The sequence below is a fragment of the Rattus norvegicus genome, chromosome 5, assembly GCF_036323735.1.
Source record: "Rattus norvegicus strain BN/NHsdMcwi chromosome 5, GRCr8, whole genome shotgun sequence".
NCBI lineage: Eukaryota > Metazoa > Chordata > Mammalia > Rodentia > Muridae > Rattus > Rattus norvegicus.
In genome coordinates, this window is record NC_086023.1 from 165,868,607 (window position 1) to 165,887,210 (window position 18,604).

The 18,604-nt window shown below is 47.5% G+C and overlaps 1 protein-coding gene and 1 non-coding gene across 3 annotated transcripts in view; one reads left to right on the forward strand and one right to left on the reverse strand.

Annotated features, from left to right (window-relative positions):
- Positions 1-18,604, forward strand: part of Slc2a5 (solute carrier family 2 member 5) — a 35,517-nt gene that overhangs the window by 11,195 nt on the left and 5,718 nt on the right. For both annotated transcript variants that reach the window (XM_063288368.1, NM_031741.1), the window contains 4 exon segments: positions 2,581-2,679; positions 3,305-3,465; positions 8,371-8,495; positions 16,589-16,741. In XM_063288368.1, the coding sequence (XP_063144438.1) occupies positions 2,581-2,679; positions 3,305-3,465; positions 8,371-8,495; positions 16,589-16,741 (538 nt within the window).
- Positions 7,404-7,476, reverse strand: Trnap-agg69 (transfer RNA proline (anticodon AGG) 69). Its single transcript has one exon. It is a non-coding gene; the product is annotated as a tRNA-Pro (tRNA).

Sequence of the window (18,604 nt, forward strand, 5' to 3'; positions counted from 1 at the left end):
GGATGGTCATGGACGATGCCGTCAGAGTGCATGGTTCCTGTTACAAGGGAAGAGCAAGCCCTGGCCCTTCACTTCAGGGCTAATGATGCAGCAACTCAAATAACTGTGAATGCACTGATTGTAGCTACGCCTGCCCTGGGTGCTTGGAGTCCACTGAGTGTATTTGCCTGTTGTCTCAGTTAGGACTTTCCTGTGAACAGACGCCATGACCAAGGCTAGTCTTATAAAGGTCAACATGGAATTGGGGCTGGCTTACAGGTTCAGAGGTTCAGTCCATTATCATTAAGTCGGAAATGAGGCAGCATCCAGGCAGACATGGTGCAGGAGGAGCTGAGAGTTCTACATCTTCATCTGAAGGCTGCTAGTGGAAGACCGGCTTCCAGGCAGTTAGAATGAGGGTCTTAAAGCCCATACCCACAGTGACACACCCACTCCAACAAGGCCACACCCACTCCAACAAGGCCACACCCACTCCAACAAGGCCACACCCACCCAATGCCACACCCACTCCAACAAGGCCACACCCACCCAATGCCACACCCACTCCAACAGGGCCAAACTTAATTATGCGGCTCACTGGGCTGAGCATATATACAAACCTGTGTTCACCACTGAGCATGGTGGGGAATGTGTTGATGAGCTAACCTGTGCTAATCATTTCACAAATACACATTACACACCATGAAGAAAACCCGGCCTACCTACTATACTACTTTGAAAGCCGGGACACAAGGAACACAAGTTCACTGGAAGCCTGGGCTACAGAGAGTTCAAGGTCAGCCCAGGCAACTTAATAACACCCTAGAAAACAAAAGGTTAATTTGTAAAACTTCCCCCACTTCTGTTTTTGACCAAGAGTTAAACGTCTCTTATTGCTAGTTGGTGCTCAGTCTTGGTCCTACAGTTCCAGGAGGGCAAAGGGGAAAAGACCCAGCTTGGGGGCAAAATGGTCAGTTTTGGTACCACAGGTGGGATGTGGCCTCATGAGGTACATTCTCCATCAGAGAATGAAATAGCTACCTAGGGGCTGGAACCCAGAGCCCTGGCTCCCTTCTAGAGGCACCAAACCCAGTCCCCATCAGCTACATTTGGCAGCTTACAACTATCTATAACTCTAGTTCTGGGGGTCTGACACTTCTGGCCTCTCTGGGCACCAACATCCATGTGCATTGCCCATGTACGGACCCACACGCATACCCATAGCTACAATAAACCTAAGGTCTAAACGGTGTCAGCAGCGAAGGGTTTGCTCACAGGATTGATACGCTGACAGTAGGTGAGGGTACCCATTGCAAAGCAGTTAGCTAAGAAGTCAGGGACCTGCTGGGGACCTACTTCTGAGGAAGTGAGAGATGACCCTATTGTGAGGGCCCCCAGCTCAGCCAGCTCACTTCTTGAGAGAAATCTCTGGAGCTAGAGACAGAGATTTGAAAGACTAGGACTCTTCTAAGAACTTTTCTATCACAACCTGTTCTTGAAAGTCAGGCACGGGCTAGGTGTGGTGGCTCATGGCTTTAATACCAGCACTGGAGGCAGAGGCGAGTGGCAGAGAGAGAGAGAGAGGCAGAGAGAGAGAGAGAGAGAGAGAGAGAGAGAGAGAGAGAGAGAGAGGCAGAGAGAGAGAGGCAGGGAGGCAGAGAGAGAGAGACAGAGGGGCAGAGAGAGAGAGAGGCAGAGAGGCAGAGAGAGAGGCAGAGAGAGAGAGAGGCAGAGAGAGAGAGAGGCAGAGAGAGAGAGGCAGAGAGGCAGAGAGGCAGAGAGGCAGAGAGGCAGAGAGGCAGAGAGAGAGAGAGAGAGAGGCAGAGAGGCAGAGAGGCAGAGAGAGAGGCAGAGAGGCACACAGAGAGAGAGAGAGGCAGAGAGGCACAGAGAGAGAGAGAGAGAGAGAGAGAGAGAGAGAGAGAGGCAGAGAGAGAGAGAGGCAGAGAGGCAGATCTCTGTGAGTTTGAAGCCTGGTCTACATAGCAAGTTCCAAGACAGCCAAATCTATGTAGAGAGACTCTGTCTCAAGAAAGAAAGAAGGGAGGGAGGGAGGGAGGGGAGGGGGAGGGAAAGAGGGAGGAAGCAAGGAAGAAAGGAAGCAAGGAAAGAGGAAGGAAAGAATGAAGGAAGAAAGGAAATTATCCAGCCATGGTAGCTCACATCTATAATGTAAGAACTCAGGGAGGCTGAGGCAGGAGGTTTCAAGTTCAAGGCCAGCCTGGGAAACTTAACAAGACCTGTCTCAAAACAAAACCACCACCACTGCCGCCGCCGCCGCTGCCACCGCCGCCACCATCACCACCAGCACCACCACAACAACAACAACCACCCTAAGTGGTGGAGAACTTAATTTGCCCGTACAAGACCCAGTCAGTATCCCATTCCCAGTTCCCATCCATCCACCCATCCATCTATCCTGCAGCCAACTGAGCTAGGCTGAGGAGGTGAAGGACCGTCACACAGGGGGTGCCTGACTGGCAGCCGGTTCTAACTTCAGCAGGTCAGTCTTTGGATCTAGAGTAGACTAGAATGAGCACACTGGAAGTAGAGCGTGGTCCCTGCTTGGTCCCTCACTGGCATCTACCCTACCTCCCGCAGAAGCTGACCCTGGTCCTTGCCCTGGCAACTTTCCTAGCTGCCTTTGGCTCCTCCTTCCAGTATGGGTACAACGTGGCTGCTGTCAACTCGCCCTCAGAGGTAGGTCACCGCGGTGAGTGAACCAGGGTCTTGGAGCTGCTTGCGGTCCCTAGAGAGCAAACACAGCCTACCCCTTCAGGGAAAGGAGAGGGAAGCCCCTTCAGGACCCAGGTCACATGAATGACCAAGTCCTCAGACCTCAGACTCTCAAGAACATATCTTTCTGTGGCCTGGCTGTGTGTGGGGTCATCTGGAGGGCGGCAACCATAGCATCCACAAGGCTACAGCCATTCCAGGGTGCGGGAAACACCATGTGGGGAGAGGAGGGTTGGCCTGCCAGAGTTCTTCCCGCTACCCAACAACAGGCTACCCAAGCAGTTCTGTCCCTGTCTCCAGTAGGGCTGTCCCATCCTGCAGCTAAGCAACTATTAATGCTTTCTGCATGGGGCTGGAGAGATGGCTCAGTGGTTAAGGGCACCGACTGCTCTTCCAGAGGTCCTGAGTTCAAATCCCAGCAACCACATGGTGGCTCACAACCATCTGTAATGAGATCTGATGCCCTCTTCTGGTGTGCTGGTGTGTCTGAAGACAGCTACAGTGTACTCATATATATAATAAATAAATAAAATATTTTAAAAAAATGCTTTCTGCGAAGCAAACTGGTTCCGTGTCCTCTCTCCCTCAGTTCATGCAGCAGTTCTACAATGACACCTACTACGACAGAAACAAGGAGAACATTGAGTCCTTCACCCTGACGCTGCTGTGGTCCCTGACTGTCTCCATGTTCCCCTTTGGAGGTTTTATAGGATCTCTCATGGTTGGATTCTTGGTGAATAACTTGGGCAGGTAAGAGAAGAGTAGGTTGGCGTGTGTGTGTGTGTGTGTGTGTGTGTGTGTGTACACTTACTGGTATTGGTGGTCTAATATAATCGTGCTAAGGCAAGTGTTGATGTGTGCACACGGAAGCTGGGATAAACGTTGAATGTCTCTCCTCTACCGCTGTCCCTCTTCTAAAAACTGTATTCTTCTTGTCATGCTGTGTGCATGAGTGTTCTGCCTCCATGTAAGTATGTGCACTGCCCTGTGTGCCCAGTGCCTGATGAGGTCAGAAGAGGACGTTAGGTCCCCTGGGACTGGGATTCAGGACTGTTGTGAGCTGCCACATGAGTGCGGGAGCCGAACCCAGGTCCTCTGCAAGACCAGCAAGGATTCTTAGCCACGAGGCAATCTCTCCCTCCCCATTTTTTTACTGAATCTTAGGGAACTTCACAGAGCCCAGCCTTATCAAGGACCACCAACCCATTCACTTGCCCCTGAGCGGCAGCACTGGCCATGGGCCTCAGCATGGTCTCAGGTGGTTATACATGCCATCACATCAGCATGGCCCTCTGAGGTAGCACAGCTGCCAATCAGTGTGCTTCAGAAGGCTTCAAGCCTCCTCTTCCCCACAGTGCCTAGCGCTTCTCTCTCTTGCTGGGGCTCCAGTCACACAGGCCATTGTGCCTTGCTTTTAAGATGTATTCAGGGGATTAGAACTCAGGTTCTGCACGACAGGTACATTTTCTGTGCTAGGCCATCTCCCCAGCCTGTGTTCCTATTTCCTTTTTTTTTTTTAAAGATTTATTTTATTTATATGAATACACTGTAGCTGTCTTCAGACACACCAGAAGAGGGCATCAGATCCCATTACAGATGGTTGTGAGCCACCATGTGGTTGCTGGGAATTGAACTCAGGACCTCTGGAAGAGCAGTCAGTGCTCTTAACCACTGAGCCATCTCTCAGCCCCCTCCTTTTATTTTTTTTTTAAGATTTATTTATTTACTATATATGAGTACACTGTAGCTGTCTTCAGACACACCAGAAGAGGGCATCAGATCCCATTACAGATGGTTGTAAGCCACCATGTGGTTGCTGGGTTTGAACTCAGGACCTCTGGAAGAGCAGTCAGTGCTCTTACCTACTGAGCCATCTGTCCTGTTTCTATTTTCGAAAGTGTCTCATGTAGTCCAGTGTGAGGCCTCATACTCACTATGTAGTCAAGGGTGATACTGAACTTGTGATTGATTGATATTGATTGATTGGTTGGTTGACTGATTTTGCTTCTTCCTCCCAATTGATGGGATTGCAGTCACGGGTCCACATGCTCCCATTAGGGTAGATGGATTTCTATTACCCAAAACTCATAAATATTTATCGTCTGCCTTTAAACACAGGCCTAAAGCAGAAGTCCTCATCATAAGATGAGGGTAGATTTGGGGCTGGGGATTTAGCTCAGTGGTAGAGCGCTTACCTAGGAAGCGCAAGGCCCTGGGTTTGGTCCCCAGCTCCGAAAAAAAAGAACCAAAAAAAAAAGATGAGGGTAGATTCAGCATGGCCAATTTTCTTTCTATTAGGGTCATTCAACGAAGCTGGGCAGGGACCAATGTTTGGGGACCTAGACATCAGTAATGGCTGGGGACATCCCCTGGAATGAACACTGTGGGCCAGAGAAGACACAGGAATCCATGTACCTTGCCTCACTCAAACCAAAAGCCACTTGCCCTTTAGTGTTTCTTGGCTTTGAAAGAGTTAATTACCCATTTGCTGTAGGATATACTATAGTCTCGGGACTCAGTGGGTGAAGGCAGAAGGATCCTGAGTTCAGTGTCAGCCTGGTCTACAAAGTGAGACCCAGGCATGGTCTTGAATCAAGAGTCTGGACCTTGCTTTGAAACTTCAGTTCTTTTGTACTGAGTCTTGGGGCTGGAGAGACGGCTCAGTGGTTAAGAGCATTTGTTGCTCTTGCAGAGGACCCAGTTTTGGTCCCCAGCATCTGCCTGGCAGCTCTTCACCGTCTGTAACTCCAGTTGCAAGGGATCCGATGCCCTCTTCTGACTTCCACAGGCACACATGCACGCAGTGCACAAACATGCATTTAGGCAAAAATAATTCATACACATAAAATTTATAAATAAATCTTTATATCTTTTCCCTAAGTATACAACCTCTGGTTGGGGATCCGAGACCTTGAGGTTGTCCTGCGAGGTTAGTGTGAACTCACAGCTTTGTCCCTGGGCCCCCAGCGTGAGTCAGATCTGCAGGACGCAGGTCAACACCGGTGAACTCTTACCCAGGTGGGGCCAAGCCTTGCCCACTGAGATGACCATTTGGAATTCAGTCAGCATGGCTTCACTTGTTTGCAGATGCCTAAATATTTTGCAGATATTTTTAAAAACAGTCACCGTGACTTAATTTATGGATGGTTTCTATGTGCCAAACACTATGTAAAGAGCTTCTGTCATAGCTGAGCAAGGGACACAGCCCTATGATCCCAGCTGTTCAGAGCCAGATGGTTTTAGGCCATTATACATGGCATAGTGAGATTACGTTTTTCAAAAATGTCTTCAATATGTGTGTGTGTGTGTGTCTGTCTGTCTTTGTGTGTGTCTATGTGTCTGTCTGTGTGTGTCTGTCTGTCTCTGTGTGTGTCTGTCTGTCTCTGTGTATGTCTGTCTGTCTCTGTGTGTGCCTGTCTGTGTGTGTGTATATGCGTATGTGTATGTGTGTGTGTCTGTCTGTTTGTCTGTCTGTCTGTATACACACCGATGGGAGTTTTAGTTGGCTTTTGCTTGCTTGCTTATTTTACGTCGTCTGAGGTTGTGGTAGTGGAACCCCAGGCCTCGTGCATCACTGATAGAATGGATGTGTCTGTGTGTCTTGAGGCTGTGTTGAAACCTCTGTGGACAACACACACACACACACACACACACACACACACACACACATGCATGTATGTATATGTATAAGCAACAAGCCTGTTGCCTATAGAGTTACAGATAGCTGTGTGTGGGCCATCAGGTAGGTGCCAGGAATCGAACCTGGGTCCCACAGAAGAGCAGCCAGTGCTTTTAATCACTGAGCCACCTCTTTAACCCACTTTGCCCTCTTTAACCCTCTTTGCTTTGGTCTTTAATCCCCAAGACAGGATTTCTCTGTGCCTTAGAGTCTTAGAACTCACTCTGTAGACCAGGCTGGACTTGAATTCCCAGAGATCTGTCTGCCTCTGGCTCCCGAGTGCTGGGAGTGGTTTGGTTTTTTTTGGTGTGTGTGTGTGTGTGTGTGTGTGTGTGTGTGTGTGTGTGTGTGTGTGTGTGTGTGTTTGAGGCAGGGTTTTAGAAGGTAATCCTCCTGCCTCAGCATCCTATGATAGGAGTTTGGGACATGAGAGAGCCACTATGCTCGGCTCCACTTGCCTCTTTCTTATAGCCCTGTATTTGTGATATTTTTTATTTTTATAATCAAGACTACTGTTCAGCCTCGATCTTAGCCCATAATAGCTTTTCTATCTTTTTTTTTTTTTTTTGGTTCTTTTTTTTCGGAGCTGGTGACCGAACCCAGGGCCTTGCGCTTCCTAGGTAAGCGCTCTACCACTGAGCTAAATCCCCAGCCCCTATTTTTTAAAGATTTATTTATTTATATGAGTTCACTGTAGCTGTCTTCAGACACACCAGAAGAGGGCATCAGATCCCATTACAGATGGTTGTGAGCCACCATGTGGTTGCTGGGAATTGAACTCAGGACCTCTGGAAGAGCAGTCAGTGCTCTTAACCACTGAGCCACCTCTCCAGTCCCCTCACTTCTTGCTATCTTAATTCTTATGCTTTCCAACTTTTTTCCCCACCATCTTAAGCATTTTAAGTTCTTTCTCTCATGCACTGTGCTTTGGCAATGAACCTAAAAACTCATTTCAAAGCCACCTAGAGTTTATACTTCGAGAATTTTTCTTTTTCTTTTTTTTTTTTTTTTTGGAGCTGGGGATCGAACCCAGGGCCTTGTGCTTCCTAGGCAAGCGCTCTACCACTGAGCTAAATCCCCAACCCCGAGAATTTTTCTAGTTTTACATTTTCTTCTATTATCTTGTCGACTTGCTCTTTGTGAAGGGTGCAAAAATCTGTGTCCAGACTCAGTTTTATTTGTCTGGGTTTTTAATTCTTTTTTTTTTTTCTAATCCTTCATTTTATTTTATGTGTGTGGACGTTTTGCCTGCATGTGTATATCTGATGCCCGGGACCCCAGAAGAGGGTCTCAGTTCCCCTGGAACCCAGGTCCTCTACAAGAGCAGAGTGGTCCTGACAGAGGTCTCTAGTCTGTTCTTATGGTTTTTTTTGTTTTTTTTTTTTTGTTTTTTTTTTTGGTTTGTTTGTGCCTGGACACATGCTAGGCCCGAGCCTCGTGCCAAGTCTGTCTGTGTTTGAGGCTGTGCCACCAGGTTTGGCCTGAGCCGTCAGATCCAGCAGCCCACATACCTCAGTCTTCTCAGCGCTAAGAGCTTGTCTTCATCTGGCCTTTGGTTTTCCCTGCGAAAGCTTCTCAGTTGTCAGCCATGAGCTGGTACAATCTCTTTCCCATTGATCTTGAGCATTCAGGATAGGTTTCCAATGATTAAAAACAATAACAATAACATAACAATCAACTCTGACCAATAAATCACAGCTGAAATTCCACAGTTAGGGCCGGTGAGACAGCTCAGAGAGGAGCCCAGGCCTCGTATCTCAGTCCATGTTCCTCTGTCCCGTCACCAGTGCCCTCTGACCTTTGCTCCCACAGCAGGATGTGCGCCTGGCCTCTGTCACTGCTGTAACTAGGGGACACCGTGGAGAGCAGACATTAGGGAGTGTCTGTTGACTGACTGAATGCTCCTGAATGCACAATGAATTCATGCCGAGTGCATGAATGGATCCTTAAGCTAACCCAACTTTTACTCTCCACAGAAAAGGGGCCTTACTGTTCAACAACATATTCTCCATCCTGCCGGCCATCTTGATGGGGTGCAGCAAAATTGCCAAATCCTTTGAGATAATAATTGCTTCCAGACTTCTGGTTGGAATATGTGCAGGTAAGGAACCCTTCCTGGCGCCTCCCAGGGATCCCATACAGCCTGAGGCCTCTGAAGCACAGAAACTAAAGCTGACCCTCATCCTCATGGGCAGGCAGCGGGCAGACCTTCGCAGCGATGCTTCCGGAAGGGGAAGCTGTCGTTTGCTTTGTTTTTCCAAAATCCGGGATTGAACCCAGAACCCCATGCAAGCTGGACAATTGCTTTATACTGAGCCACAATTCCTGGCCCAGGAAAACTGTTCTTTCTGAGTAAACTACAAACCCTGAGTTTAGAAGGAGTCTTCCAGCCTGGTCTTTTTCCTCAGTATCTCAGCACTGACCAGGATAATGGCCTGTGGGAGGGTAGTGTTGTTTAGTGAGCAGCGCCTTTGTCTGATAGACTGCCCTACGTCACATGAGAACGAAAAGGTCCTGTGAAATTCGATTTCAGTTGTTGTTTATCTGTGCGTGTGTAAGAGAACCAAGTCGGACAATAGGGTTCTGGGCTGTCGTGGGGTTTTTATTTTTTATTTTATTTTTTTTTTATTTTCTATTTTTCGGAGTTGGGGACCGAACCCAGGGCCTTGCGCTTGCTAGGTAAGCACTCTACCACTGAGCTAAATCCCCAACCCCAGGGGTTTTTATTTTTAAAGATTTATTTTTATGTGCATTGGTGTCTTGCCTGCCTACATGTCTGTGTGAGGGTGTCAGAGCCTCTGGAACTGCAGTTACAAACAGTTGGGACCTGCCATGTGGGTGCCGGGAATTGAACCCAGGTCCTCTGGAAGAGCAGCCAGCGCTCACAAACTGGTGAGCCGTCTCTCCAGCCCAATTTCTGTATTTTTTTTTTTAAAGATTTATGGGGGCTGGGGATTTAGCTCAGTGGTAGAGCCCTTACCTAGGAAGCGCAAGGCCCTGGGTTCGGTCCCCAGCTCCGAAAAGAAAAAAAAAAAAAGATTTATTTATTTATTATATATAAGTACACTGTAGCTGTCTTCAGATACACCAGAAGAGGGCATCGGATCTCTTTACAGATGGTTGTGAGCCACCATGTGGTTGCTGGGAATTGAACTCATGACCTCTGGAAGAGCAGTCGGGTGCTCTTAACCCCTGAGCCATCTCTCCAGCCCGTATTTTTTTTTTTAAACTGTGATTTGCAGTCTTAAAAAGGTTGGTGAGCTGGTTTGTAAACCTCACTGACAGCTTTCTCAACCCAGGCTGCAGTGGGTCCTGAGTTAGTTTTGGAAAGCTCTTCCCTAACTGTTCAGAGAAAGAGACGCTTTTAAAGCTACTCTTGGGGTTTCCCAGCAGTCAGTGCCCAGCTAGGAGCAGCCTTGCCAATTCTCAGGGTCCTTCAGATGGAGGGTGGGCACCTCCTGAATGCTGTCCTTCTGCATCTCCTAGCCGATATCAGAATGACCTTCTATCCTTCCAAATGTGGGGTGGGGTGGAGGGATGACTTGACTGGATGTGAGCAAATCCCTCAAGTCCATTAGCAGGCAGAGAAGTCCGGAAGCTGGCGTTGCCAGAGGTGGTACACACCTTTGGTCCAGCACTCAGGAAGTAGGCATGGAGCTCTGTGTATCTGAGGCCAACCTGATCTACAATAGTTAGCTCAGGCTAGCCAAAGTGAAGAACTGCAGGATGGGAGTGTGTGTGTGTGTGTGTGTGTGTGTGTGTGTGTGTGTGTGTGTGTAGGGTAACCATATCATGGGGAAAACTATAGCCCTCGGGCAGATTCCACTCAGGACTGAGTCATGCTCCCCACCCCCATGCTGCCCCTGACAACGCCCCAGCAGTCATTGATCTTGTCTTCATCTGGCCTTTGGTTTTCCCTGGGAAAGCTTCTCAAGAACTAGAAAACTCCCAGAAGTTGTCAGCCGTGAGCTGGTACAGTCTCTTTCCCATTGATCATGAGCATTCAGTATAGGTTTCCAATAATTAAAAACAATAACAATAACATAATAATCAACTCTGACCAATAAATCACAGCTGAAATTCCACAATTAGGGCTGGTGAGATGGCTCATCAAGTAAAAGTACTCACTGTTGTGTTTTATAAAAAGAAAGAGAAACCAGGAATATGTTTGGTGGAGGCGCAGTATGGTGTGGGGGAAGGGGATGCCTCTGCAGGCTCATGCTGAGTATAGAATACTGTGCCATAGTATAGTATAGTATAGTATAGTATAGTATAGTGTAGTGTAGTGTAGTGTAGTGTAGTATAGTATAGTATTGTATAGTATAGTATAGTATTATATAGTATAGTATAGTATAGTATTATATAGTATAGTATTGTATAGTATAATATAGTATTGTATAGTATAGTATTGTACAGTATAGTATTATATAGTATAGTATTGTATAGTATAGTATAATATTGTATAGTATAGTATTGTACAGTATAGTATTATATAGTATAGTATTGTATAGTATAGTATAGTATAATATTGTATAGTATAGTATTGTACAGTATAGTATTATATAGTATAGTATTGTATAGTATAATACTGTATAGTATAGTATTATATAGTATAGTATTGTATAGTATAATATAGTATTGTATAGTATAGTATAGTATTGTATAGTATAGTATTATATAGTATTGTATAGTATAGTATAATATTGTATAGTATAGTATAGTATTGTATAGTATAGTGTTTATTCAGGGCATGGGGAAGGGAGTTGAAAGAATAGTAGAGACAGAAAGGAGGAGGGAGGTAGGGAAGGAGGGATGGGGGAGGGAGGGAGAGAGAGAGAGAAAGAAAAGAGAGAGAGAGGAGGAACAGGAGGAAGAGAAACAGGAGGAGGAGGAAGAGGAGGAGGAGAGGCTGGCCATCCATGAGTGCATGGAGGTGGGACAGGGGAGTGGGAAGAGGGTAAGGGAGCAGGAGGAAGAGAGGGCAAGAGACAAGAGGGTAAGAAGTGGGTAGCAGCCCCTTTTATAGTGAGTCAGGCACACCTGGCTATTGCCAGGTAACTCTCGGGTGGAGCCTAGACAAAATGCTTGCCACCAAGCCTGACAGCCTGAGTTCTATCCCAGGAGTCCACAAGATAGAAGCACAGCTTCCCCCAAAAGTGCACACACACACACACAAAACACACATACACACACACACATACACAGCATACATATACACACATACACACAAAACACACATACACATACACAGCATACATACACACACATGAGAGAGAGAGAGAGAGAGAGAGAGAGAGAGAGAGAGAGAAAGAGAGAGAGAGAGAAAGAGAAAGAGAGAGAGAATGTAATTTAAAAATCTTGACAGATGCTGGCCCTGGTGGCACACGCCTATGATATCAGCTCCTTGATAAGCAAAGGCGAGAGGACTGGAAGTTCAAGGTCAGCTTGGACTAGGAATGTGCTCTCTGTCGGAGAACTTTGTCTCAAAGCAAAACAAAAGTAAAGAGAGTGCAGGGATAGAGCCCAATGGCAGGACACTTGCTCCACCAGTGGCTTCATTCACAGCACACACACAGAAATAAATCCTTTTTTTTTTCTTTTTTTTCGGAGCTGGGGACCGAACCCAGGGCCTTGCGCTTCCTAGGCAAGCGCTCTACCACTGAGCTAAATCCCCAACCCCCAGAAATAAATCCTAACCTGTGGCAATGGGGGCTCCAACACTTACCATGTTGAGGCAGGAGGATTACCAGTTTGAGGCTAGCCTGACGTGTTTATATGTAACAAGACCTCGACTGATTTGTTTTTATTTGCTTGTGTTCGCTTTTGAGACAAGGTCTCATTCTGTAGCGCACACTGATCTCAAACTTTTAGCAATTCTCCTGCATCAGCCACTCAAGTGCTAAGATTATAAGTGTGCATTAGCACACCTGGCCTAGACCTTTGTGGGGTTGGGGGTTGGGGTGTGTGGAAATTCCAACCTTTTTACTTCAAGAAGCATACTTCTAGTTAAAATTGATTCTAGTCAATTTTTTTCCATTTGCATATTTATTTGGGAGTGTGGTACTCCTGTGCCATGGCCCACATGTGCAGACACACACACACACACACACACACACACACACACACACACACACACACAGAGCGTTTTCATAAAAGATAATTATCCAGAAAACAAAACAATACAAATGCCAGGTGTGCTAAGTTCAAGACCTCAAGACCAGGCTGTGCTTCCTAAGACAGCTGCCTCAGGGAAAAAAAAAACAAAAACTTTTAATAAAAGTTTTATAAGAAGGGCGACATTATTCCACATCTTTGCAAATCACTTCAATGTTTGTCTTAACAGCAGACGTTTGGATTTTTTGTTGTCGTTTTCATGATACAAATGATACATTATAGTTATACAGTAAATAAACAGTCAGCAAAATTATAAAGCCGGGACTGAGGAACATCTGAGTGACCTCCTCCAGGGTGTTCCCCAGGAAGGGCATGGTGGCACGTGTGCATCGCACATGGCCATCACACCTGGCAGCGGTCAGTGGCTCCTTTATCAGCACCAGGGCAACAGGGCGTGTGCTGGATGGCTCGCGGGAGGGAGGAGTCCGTGGCTACTGGGTGAGGCCCCAGTCAGAGGGCTCTTGTAATCTGCTGCAGAATCACTGCCCAGCTGGATTTTCAAAGCTGCCCCGTGTTCAGTTAGCCGCTTCTGGAAAGCTCCTTAGACCACTCGCACCAGCCGCATAGCTCAGAGAACGAGGTAAACAGCCCAGCTGTGAGTAGGGAGTAAAGGGAGCTGAGCTTTGCGCTTTGCTTTCCGGAGGCTCACAGTCCACAGGTTTGTTGTTGAACAACTCCTTGGCAAGAGGACTGAAGGCTTTCCCTGGCCAGAAGGAATGCAGACTTTACAACTGCTTCACCACCCCACCTCTACCCCCTCCACGCCCCGCCCCACCCCTCCCCGCCCTGCCCCCTCCCCCACACTCCTCCCTGTCCCTCCCTGTTCCAACTCAAAGGTCTTCCCACTTTGGTCTGCAGAATCTATCCTAGCCATTCCGCATTCCTGTAATTTTAGCCCTGCAGGGCCGAGGCAGAAGGACCTCTAGTTTGAGGCTAGCATGGTCTACCTAACAAGACCCCCTCCCCTAGCAAGGCCCCTCCCCTAACAAGACCCCCCCCCGAAAATATTCAAAGTATAGATTGTAAATGAACTTAATTCAGACACGCCTACCAGGCGTATTACTTATTCTTATTTTGTCGTTATTCCTTTTTTATTTATATATTTTTATATATTTTTATTTTATATATTTTTATATATTTTATTTATATATATTTTTATATATTTTATTTATATATATTTTTATATATTTTATTTATATATATATTTTTTATTTATATGAGTACACTGTAGCTGTCTTCAGACACACCAGAAGAGGACATCAGATCCCATTACAGATGGCTGCGAGCCACCATGTGTTTGCTGGGATTTGAACTCAGGACCTCTGGAAGAGCAGTCAGTGCTCTTAACCACTGAGCCATCTCTCCACCCACCCCCCTTTGTTTTCTTAATTGTAACAATTGCAACAGGGTTTGCTACATAGTCCTGGCTGGTCTGGAATGTGCAACACAGGATGGTGGCGAACTTGCAGCCATCCCGTCTACTCTGAAGTTAGAAGTGAAGTTAGAGGCGCACACCACAGCGTTAGGTTAAATCACAAGCTTTCTTACCTTCTTACTTTAGGACCGGGGTTGGAACCCTAAGCCTTGTGCACACTAGACATGCACTCGACCCATCTGCCAGCACCCTACCTTTACCCTTTTTTAAATATTTATTTTATTATTGAACTGGGGGAAGTGTATGCACATGAGTGCCTGCAGAGGCCAGGAGGGAAAGTCGGATCCAATGAAGCAGGAGTTACAGGCTGAGGGCACTGGGAACTGAACTCAGGACCCCTGCAAGGACAGCCAGTTCTCTCTCTCTCTTTTTTTTTTTAAGATTTATTTATTTTATGTGAGTACATTGTCACTCTCTTCAGACACACCAGAAGGTGGCATCAGACCCCATTACAGATGGTTGCGAGCCACCATGTGGTTGCTGGGAATTGAACTCAGGACCTCTGGAAGAGCACTCAGTGCTCTTAACCTTTGAGCCATCTCTCCAGCCCCTGACAGCCAGTTCTCTTAACTGCCGAGCCACCACTCCGGCTCTTGCATTTTTGTTTCTCAGTTTTTTATATTTAGTTGTTTCTTTCATGGGGGAACTGGGTAAGCTCCTCTCTCCTTCCACCATGTGTACCCTGCAATTTGAACTCAGATCACGAGGGTTGTCAGGAGGGTTGGCAGCTGGTGCCTTTATCCACTGAGCCATCCCACCAGCCCCCAGCTTCATCTATTCCTAAAGGAGTCATATTTTGACATGGCGGGAAATCTTACAAGATTACATAGCAGGGGCCTGGAGAGATGGTTCAGTTCAGTTCCTAGTACCCAGGTCGGGCAGCTTACAACCACCTACCCATAACTCCAGCTCCCAGGGAGATCTGACAAGTCTGTAAACACACCCACAAAACACACACGGCAAGTCACATTACTAAAAATCAACAACAAAACTTTCTTTAAAATATTTATTTATGGGGTTGGGGATTTAGCTCAGTGGTAGAGCGCTTGCAAGGCCCTGGGTTCGGTCCCCAGCTCTGAAAAAAAGAAAAAGAAAAAAAATAAAATAAAATATTTATATATTTATTTATTATATATAAGTACACTGTAGCTGTCTTCAGACACACCAGAAGAGGGAAGGGCATCAGATCCCCATTACAGATGGTTGGAGCCACCATGTGGTTGCTGGGATTTGAACTCAGGACCTTTGGAAGAGCAGTCAGTGCTCTTAACCACTGAGCCATCCCTCTACCCACAACAAACCTTTCAAAACAGATTACATAGTGGGGTTCAAAGTACCCCAGCATACATAAATCCAGGAAATGCCGATTTTCAACAATGTGTACTGAAATTTGCAATTTTTTTACACTGTAAACTTTTCTTCTGAGCTAACTTTTCCACTCCAAGCTTTTCTAAGGCGTGGCGTCCCTTTGGTATCCTAGGTTGGCCTAGATCTAACTTTCTGCCTGCTTCATGTATGAGTCGCCTAAGGCAGGGGTTTACTGTCACACGCTGTCCCCAGAAAGTGAGCCAGCCAGGGGACCATTGTTGTGCCTTTCCCGGACTGATTCTTTGCTCCCTGAGTCAAAGGAAGGGAATGTGTCTAATCCTCTTTCCTCTGCGACCTGGGCCAGTCAGGAGCAAGGACATAAGGTCTGGCTGGGCTGCACCCCCAGGTAACGCAGTCCAGAAGCGAATATTGTCAGGAGCTTCACCCACGTGATTTCTTTCCTTGACCTTTTTAAAGGACTAAGAATTAGAAGAGGCGCTTGTGGGGTTGGGGATTTAGCTCAGTGGTAGAGCGCTTGCCTAGCAAGCGCAAGGCCCTGGGTTCGGTCCCCCAGCTCCGAAAAAAAAGAAAAGAAAAGAAAAGAAAAAAAGAGGCGCTTGCAAGAGCCAATCATCCATCCATCCATCCATCCATCCATCCACTCACTGTGTTATGGGAGGGTGTGTGTGAGAAGCAGGGTGTAGAGGTGCGCACATGTGTGTGGAGGGGAGAGGTCCACCTCTGGGGGTTGTTTTTTTAGGATTCCTCCATATATTTGAGACAGGGTCTCTCACAGAACCTGGAGCGCATTGATCTGCCTGGCTCCCGGACCCCCTGCATGGAGATTGCCTAGCACCTACTCTCAAACCCAGCCTTATGTGGGTTCTGGGAATTGAACTCGGGTCCTCTTACCTGCACAGCAAGCACTTACCAACTGAATTATCCCCATTTTAAGGGGTGGGGTTCAGGCTAGATTGCACACCTGGCACGGTGTATTGAGTCTTCAAAGACACAGTTGGTTTCTACCAGACACTTTCCTGGTTCTGTTTTGTTTGTTTGTTTTAAGATTTATTTACTATGCAGTGTCCTGCTTGCACATATGCCTGCCCGCCACAAGAGGGCACCAGATCTCACTCTCGATGGTCGTGAGCTACCTCAGGTTCTCTGGGAAAGCAGCCAGTGCTCTTCTTAATCTCTGAGGCAGCTGGCCAGCCTTCCCAGTTGTATTCTTTTTTTTTTTTTTCCCAGTTGTATTCTTGACTGGACTCTCCTTCCAGGTATATCTTCCAACGTGGTCCCCATGTACTTAGGGGAGCTAGCCCCCAAAAACCTGCGAGGGGCTCTTGGAGTGGTTCCTCAGCTCTTCATCACTGTGGGCATCCTTGTGGCCCAGCTGTTTGGCCTTCGGAGTGTCTTGGCAAGCGAGGAAGGTAAGAAGAGAGGCCCCAGCCCTCCCCCCCAGTCCTCCCCCCCCAAAACCCCTACCACCATTACTGGAAGCTTCCGCCCACTGACCTCCCTATTCAGTCAGTCCACTGGGGACTGTTCTTTTCCATGTGCCATTCCGGAGCTGAACAAGCCCGTGGTGACAAGTTCCTTCTAAAGGACAGCAAGGTGAATCAACTGAGCAGGAAGAGCCTACTTTCCTCCAACGGCTAAGTGACCGTTCACCTTCTCAGAAGGCACTCGTCTACTGACAAATGGCGCCGTTACCTCCTCTTTCTCTGTCTCACTGTTGAGACAGGGTCTCATGTAAGCCAGGCTAGCCTCAGACTCACAGGGTAGTCAGAGTGACCTTGAACTCCTGGTGGTCCTCCTGCCTCCACCCAACAAGTCCTGAGATTACGGGGTGGGGTTGGGCGGGGGGGGGGGGGGGGGACGGACCACAACTGTTTTATGCAGTTCTGGAGACCAAACCCAGAGATCTGTGCAAATGCTAGGCAAACACTCTTTTTTTTTTTTTTTTTTGGTTCTTTTTTTTCGGAGCTGGGGACCGAACCCAGGGCCTTGCGCTTCCTAGGCAAGCGCTCTACCACTGAGCTAAATCCCCAACCCCTAGGCAAACACTCTTATCAGCTGAGCCCAGCCCTGCCCCCACCTCTTCTCTTTCGTTCCTTTCCTTCCTGTCTTTCTTTCTGAGCCTTAAGCTTCTGAGAGGGAGACCAGTCTCAGTGATCATGCCTGCCGTGGCCTGGGCACCATGTCTTCTGTAATAGTCCATCTGTTCCTCCCAGCAGCCTTGTGAGATCATGTACCTTAAACACACCCATTTTACAGATACAGAACCTGAGACTTGGCAGACTGGAAACACATGAGAAATCCTGTTAAGATTCCAACCCTGCAGCCTGAGCCTGGCTCTGTGTCTCTTTGCCATGTTCCCCTGTCTTCCTGTCCTTTTTCCACCTGTCCTGGACACCTCCATGAAGGTGTCACGTTATCCCTACAAGCTGACACCTAAGATGAACGAACTAAGGATGAGCCTCAGGGAGCCCCAGACAGCAGGAGCAGATTCTCCACCATATCACACTGTGCAGGAGGGAAGGGACAGTTCTGTCCAGAAGAGAACATTCTAGGCCTGGGCAGAGGAGACAAGAATGTGGAGATCCTTTGTGATTTCAGGGAACTGCAAAAGGGTAGTGTGTTAGACCTCCATCCTCCTCTGTGGCTTTCCTGCTGTGCAGGGCTGGGGTTTAACGGTGACCATCTTAGACCCCTGGCTTAGGACAACTCCTTCGCTCAAACAGGGCTGGCCAGCAGGTGGCGCAGTCAGAGGAGGCGCAGAAAGGAGGCCCCCAAGACTGCTTAGTGGCCAAGATTGAGAAGTGGGATCTGGATTGGTGCCCTGTCGAGGAGAGTTGCAGTGTAGGGGACTGGGAGGAGGGCCCTAGTTGCTGGTGACCGTGGCTCATATGGGAGACCGCAGCACTTGTCACAGACAGGACAGGGGAGATAGGTGGAGGGTCCCACAGTGATCTGGAGCCAATTCTGATCAAAGGGCAGAAGGAGGTGGGAGGACATTTGTTCCAGCCTAGAAGGTGGTGGTTCAGACGGAAACTGAGCTTGACATTGGATGGCATTCATATTCTAGGCAAAATCAACCAATTTCTTGACTCAGAAGGTGAAGGAAAGAGACTGAGACTGAGAGACTTAAAGTCAGCCTGACATACACAGTGGTAGGTTTGAGGCCAGCATGAGTTACATTGTATTTTCTTTAAAAAAAAAAAAAAAAAAAAAAAAGGGCTGGAGAGATGGCTCAGCGGTTAAGAGCACCGACTGCTCTTCCAGAGGTCCTG